The 6,630-nt window shown below is 38.1% G+C and overlaps 1 protein-coding gene across 1 annotated transcript in view; it reads left to right on the top strand.

Moving 5' to 3' along the window:
• The window catches only part of LOC101633572 (prolyl 4-hydroxylase subunit alpha-2), a 46,681-nt gene that overhangs the window by 32,625 nt on the left and 7,426 nt on the right, over nt 1–6,630 (top strand). Inside the window, exons 6-9 of the mRNA XM_012727745.1 lie at nt 534–604; nt 1,253–1,352; nt 1,815–1,868; nt 4,859–4,924. Coding sequence (XP_012583199.1) covers nt 534–604; nt 1,253–1,352; nt 1,815–1,868; nt 4,859–4,924 — 291 coding nt within the window. The remainder of the gene's footprint in view (nt 1–533; nt 605–1,252; nt 1,353–1,814; nt 1,869–4,858; nt 4,925–6,630) is intronic.

Genomic DNA, 6,630 nt, shown 5'->3' with positions numbered 1-6,630 from the left:
GGTGAAGCCTCTCACTGCCCCTGAGCCTCTGGCCTGTACCCCAGTTCTGTATGCACAAATAAATAAATCTTTAAAAAATAATAATAATAATAATCTGCCACAACTAGCTTTTCCTCTTTAATAAGGAAATCTCCCTTCTTAACACCTTTTGTGTTTAAACATAATTTTCCATCAGATAATCAGCATAATACTAGGTTGTAAGTTTGATAAGAAGGCATAATCTTTCCTGAGCACTTTGGTGTCCTAAATAAAATGAGAACTATATTAATAGAGAAAGTAGGTGTCATATAGGTAACTATTCTGCCTCACCTGGAGAATTCTCACAATGCTTAAGTGAGAATTGGCATGCCCAAGTGAAAGGTACTTATGAATGCAATATATTATTATCCAAGGTTTTTTGTATGTTTGAAATAGCTCAGAATAAGTTCTTTAAAAAATGAACAAGTTATTAATATTTCTATATCTGTGATTTCTGTATATAAGTTGATAGGGATAAAGTGAGACTGTACTCATTCTCAGGTTCTATTCCCTAGTTGAGACGATCCAGAATCTTTGATAGTGCTTCAGATTTTGTGGAATCAGATGAAATCAGGGTCAGCCAAAGGTAATCTAGGGATGGGGTGGTTTGGCATCCTGCTTATGTATGTGAGAGTTCTCAGAATTGGTTGGTTGCTTTGTGTGTGTCTATTTGTTCACTGTTTGTCTCTTATACTATCCGTAGGTATGACTGTGCATATCTTAATGTATGATTGTGTGAATGTTAGTGATTTGTGTTTATAATTCTGAGGTATGATTTCATTGTAGCCTGAATGAAGTCATAATCCTTGTGATTATGATTTGACTTAAATTTTGGTTTGGCTTACAGTATGGTTTGACTTAAAACTTTGGGGAGTCTTGTCATATCACCACTAAAATCTTAAAGACTTGAGTCATAATCCCAGCTCTGCCACTTACTGGCTTTATAAACTTGGGCAGTTCACTTCTTTAGTATTGTCTCAGTATTGTTATTATCAGATGAAAAGATTGGAAGGAACGAATACCAAGGGCTCTTTGAATGCTGATGTTGTAGGATTTTGAATCTTCTTATATGGCATTTTTGAGCCAGAAATGACAATTATGACACACTGTCCAGGTGTTGGTGGAATGATTTCCAAAACCCTCTAAACTTTTCCCTTTTTTTCTACCCTATTTCTTCTTACTCACCTTGATTCCCAATTACCTTTACCCTTCCATCACATTTTCCCCCATCCAGTGTATTTCTGGAAGAAGAGGAAGATCCCGTGATTGGCCAAGTGAATCGAAGGATTCAGATAATCACTGGGCTGTCAGATAAAACAGCAGAGCTTCTCCAGGTATGATATGTCTTGAGTCAACCTTAAGGAGTACTGTTCCACTTTCTTGCTCTTTACCATCTGACAAGTGAACCATTGTCCCTCTACCTTGAAACTTTCCATTGTCCTTGGAATGCTGACCTTGTAATATTGTGGACCTCACTTCTTTACCTCTTCCCACAGAAATTACCTACCCAGCCTGATTGTGGGCTACCAACAATCAGCTTCTTTCTTCTTTCTACAGGCCCACAGATGGCTGTGTATTTAAGAGCATGGGCTTCAGAACCAAAATGCCAGGGCCTGAATCTAAACTCACTAAGTTCCACACCCTGCTTGATCTTTAGTTTCTTTGTTTAGATGTTGGTGCTAAATGAACTGCTTATTGTCTGCTTTTGAGAAGCAGATCTAGGAAGGCAGATTTTCTGGGCTTGCCCTAGAGTTATCCACCTAGGCAACCTGTTTGTTTATTTTTGTTACTTCTAGGTTACTGATTATGGTATTGGAGGATTCTTTGGACCTCATTTGGATTATTTTTTGGTAAGAGCAAAATATTACACATGTGGGCTATGTTTCCAGTGGCAGGAAATGGGCAGGACTGTCATGAGAGGTTTGACAGAAATTTAGGGACTCTAACTTCTCAGTGATAAATCTTTGGAGACCTTTAAAATCAGAAGACAAGATAATTTTTACCCTTTTCTCCAAATGTGATCTTTTCACCATCTGGCACCTGGAATAGAGATGAATTCCTGGACTGGAAAACGCTGGAAGAATCACATAGAGTCCTTTGCTCACACCTACAACCTCACTTTCCTGGCTACCTCTGTCTCGGGCAGACCTAACTTGTCTGTTGATGGGAGGAGCACTTCAGCCTTTTGCTCTAAACTCTAATATGTTAGTCCAACGTAAGCCCCTGGAGTGGCTGAGCCAAAAACAGACTGAAGACAGACATTTTGTGCTTTGGAAAAGATAATCTGAGTTAGCAAATTAAACAAGTGTTCCTTTGTTCCAGTTACTCTCCTGGGAATTAGAGATAGGAAGACAAAGAAGACTATATCATTTCCAATACAATGTCTTTGTTTTGATTGTTTTTTTCTTTTAAACATAGATGAACAGCTAATTAAAAAAAATTGAGTAAGTGCTATAAAGGAGTTATGTATACAGTGTTTCAGGTATCTAGTAAACAGGTGTACAATCTGAACATTCAGAAAACTCTTACTGTAAGAGGTACGTCTGAGCTCAGATTATTTCTTTAAATTTATACCTTCAGAAGACAATGTCTTGGGCTAGAATGGTGGTATTACATTCCCACACTTAAAAATATACGACAAAGCTATAATAATTAAAACATCATGGTTCTGGAACAAAACACAGACCAGTGGAATCAAAAAGTACAGAAACAAAACCACATGTATATGGTCAGCTAATCTATGACAAAGAAGCAAAGACTACACACTAGGATGTGGACAGGCTCTTCAATAAATGGTGCTGGGAAAAGTGGACACTACATGCAAAGAATAAAACTAATCACTCCTTCACATCATACACAAAAAGTCAGTTCAAAATTGACAAAAGATTTGAATGTAAGGCCTGAAACTATAAAATAGATAGCAGAAAACATAGCCAAACACTCCACAACATACATCTGAGAAACATATTTAAGGGTTCATCCCCAGAAGCAAAGAAAATGAAGGGAAAGTTAAATAGCTGGGACTACATCAAACTACACAGCAAAAGAGGCAATAACTAAAATGAAGAGACACACTACAGACTGTAAGAAAATATTTGTACTCCATACAATTGATAAGGCACTGATACTCAAAGATCTACAAAGAGCTTCACACCTCAACAAAAATAAACAACTTAGTTAAAAGATGGGCACAGGCCCTCCCTGGTGGCGCAGCGGGTTAAAGCACTGCACTAAGAAGCTTAAGCCAATTCCACATGAGTTCGATCCCTGCCTGCCCCGGAGGAGATCCACATGGCGTGGCAGACCTATCCTGACCTGCCCACTGCTCCCCTCAGCAGTGTACTTCGTAGATCTGCCTGTTCTGCTCCCCACTCTGTCTCTGGTGAAGCCTCTCACCCTCTGCATCTCTGACCTGTACCCCAGTTCTGTATGAATAAATAAATAAATCTTTAAAAAAAATAAAAAGATGGGCACAAAGACTAAAAAGACACTTCTCCAAAGAGAAAATGCATATGGCCAACAGACATATGAAAACACTCAACATCACTTATAAATAGGGAAATGCAAAGCAAAACCACAATGAGATACCACCTCACACCAGTGAGAATCATCCATATTAAAAAAAAAAAACAAAACTGGCAACAATAAATGCTGGCAAGGATGTGGAGAAAAAGGAATACTCGTGTACTGCTAGTAGGAATGCATCTTGGTCCAACCATCCAAAGTCCAACGCTTGGGGGTGGTTGAACCCTCAAATTACTAAACATGGAGTGACCATATGTCCCAGCAATTCCATTCCTAATAATCTACCCAAAGGGCACAAAAATTAATTCTAAAGAAAACCTGCACTTCTGTGTTTATTGCAGCACCATTTATAACAGCTAAGATATAGAAACAACCTAAATGCCCCCAAACATAGGAAAGAATCAAGAAGACACAAAGGATAGTACACAGCAATCAAAAAAGATAAACTCATGCCATTTTCAGCAACATGGATGGAGTTGTGAGGGGTTACGTTCAGTGAAATAAGTCAAATAAAAAGAAAAATACTAGATGACATCACTTATAGGAGAAATGTAAGGAAACCAAACAAAGTATCAAAAATAAAAAAAGATAACACTTGCAAATGACTATAGATCTGAGGCATACAGCAGGGAAGAGGGAAGGAGAGGGATCAAAACAGGAGGGAAGAGTACAAGGGACCCTGGTGACAGTTCAGAGGTGATATGGTGGGAGAGTTACAGGGGCTATACTTGAGGGAAGAAATAAAATAATTGTAAAAAATGAATAATGGTATAAGAAAGTTTAAAAACAAATGTCCTTGGAATCAAATTTTCCTCACTGCAGAGTACAAGAGTACAGTTAGGATCCACTCAGCAGATACAGGAATTTGGGAAACTGTGTTAGGTAAGAACAGCTTTTGCTGAGTAAGACCTTAAAAGCAAAAGTCAGCCTCTTCCTGTGGTTCAGACTGCTTATGATGACCCTCCGAACTTTTCCCGACCTAACTGTCCCTTGAATCAAATTTTTTTAAAGAGTGACATTCATTCCCTTTCAGTCATCTTTCCTGATAGCTATTGAATTTTCTATGTGATGAGTAAATTCATGGATTGGTAATTTGTTCTAACACTTTTACATCTGTCCTTCCTACAGAGTTTCCATTCCACCTCCCTGTCTACTTATACATTCATCCTAAAGGGGTGGTGTGTCCCTCATTTCATTATAATGGCTTGCTCATTTTTACATTATATCCTTAGTTATAGCAGATAGGAAAGCAGGTGTTTATCATGCTTCATAACTAGTTAAGCCTAATACTTGCATATTTCATTTAATACCACAGGGGCCTGAGATCAACTCTTTGGATATTGACGACATAGGGGATCGAGTGGCCACATTCATGAGCTACGTAAGTGTGATCAATACCAGATTGCCCCATGAGCTCATCAAGCATGGACTGGAAGGGTCCACACTGGATCAAAATATTGATACTTGAGCTATATGAATTTGTATCTTTGAAAACACCCCCAAAAGTTCTAATCAACCAGTTAGAAGAGCTAACTATCATTAAGGACTTAGAAGTAGAGAAACAGGGAAAGCATGGGGTGGGGGGGAATCTTCTAGGGGACTTTTTCATATAGAGCACCTGCTCATTCTGTTACTCCTTCATTATCAGTATTAGCACTGAGGAGTTAAAAAATGCCTAGAATCATCCTGTTCCTCTCCTGGTTGCCCTCTGCTCACCTCTGTCCTGGGGCACTCCACCTACCCTCCTGGGGGGTGGCCCTGTCTTAGTCCTTGGGCTGCCTAGACAGAACACATGCTCCACACCTGCTTTGATGTCAGAGCAATAAAATGTGATGCTGGGATCTTCCCAGGGAATTGCCCATGTTTTATTTATGAATCTTTTTGGGGGGTGGTTAGGGGAGGAGCCAGCTCCCCTTCAATGTAGATCCCTGTTTTTCAGGAGCCATGACTCAAAAAGGGTGCTCGGATTTTGTTATACATATTTGCTTTGTGTAAATAAATGTTTACAATTTTATATTAAAGATGGAATAAGCATTAGAACTCCTGGCTATATTTTTTACTTTTATAGATTTTAAAACTATAATTCTTTATATGTTGTGTTTGGGGGAAGCTTTCTGGCAAACAGTTGGTATTAACTTTTTATTGTCATCAAAATACATAAAAAATCCTATTAATTCCCTTATTCTTCTACTTCCTTTAATTCTTGTATACACCAAAAAGAAATCTTTACTTTCCTTATCATTATGAAATAATAAAAGTATTTTGCTAGTAAAAAAAAAAAAAAAGCCTAGAATCATTTGTTTTGTTTTCCCAGTCATCTGTGATATCCTCCTCTGGACTAAGACTAGTTTTTAAATTCTTAAAATAATCAATTTTTTTATTTATTTATTTTTTAAAGATTTATTTATTCGTACAGAACTGGGGTACAGGCCAGAGATGAGGAGGGTGAGAGAACCCACCAGAGACAGAGTGGGAAGCAGAACAGGCAGATCGACGCAGTACACTGCTGAGGGGAGCAGCGGGCGGGCCAGGAGAGGTCTGCCACGCCATGTGGTCACCTCCGGGGCAGGCAGGAATCGAACTCATGCGGAAGTGGCCCTAGCTTCTCAGTGCAGTGCTTTAACCCGCTGCGCCACCAGGGAGGGCCCTAATCAATTTATTTTTAACTGAATTTTAAAAATAAGCAATGAGGGAAAATAATTTCTGGGTCTTGAGACATATACCAGGCATTTTCTAACCTTTCTTTTTCTATCGATAATTGTGTCAAATAATAGTCATATCATCACACTGGTTTAAGAAATTTACTTATCTTCAAAGTGTAATAGATTTCTACTTCCACTTTTATGAGGGACAGCCCAGACAATATGACTCATAACTGGTCACTATTTCAAAGGGAAAACATTTCTGACTCATTTTTATTCATCCCCTTTGAAAAGAAATGAGTGGCAATATTGAAATTGTCATACTCTTTTACTCAAGTTGAAATTAATACAATATAAAGACTCTTTACAGTTATTTTTATTTTATTTATTTATTTATTTATTTATTACAAAAGTTTATTTTTACATCATTTTGCACATTTTTTTT

The sequence above is a fragment of the Condylura cristata genome, unplaced genomic scaffold (genome assembly GCF_000260355.1).
Source record: "Condylura cristata isolate star-nosed mole 26May11 unplaced genomic scaffold, ConCri1.0 scaffold00021, whole genome shotgun sequence".
NCBI lineage: Eukaryota > Metazoa > Chordata > Mammalia > Eulipotyphla > Talpidae > Condylura > Condylura cristata.
This window is presented reverse-complemented; position numbering and strand designations above follow the sequence as displayed.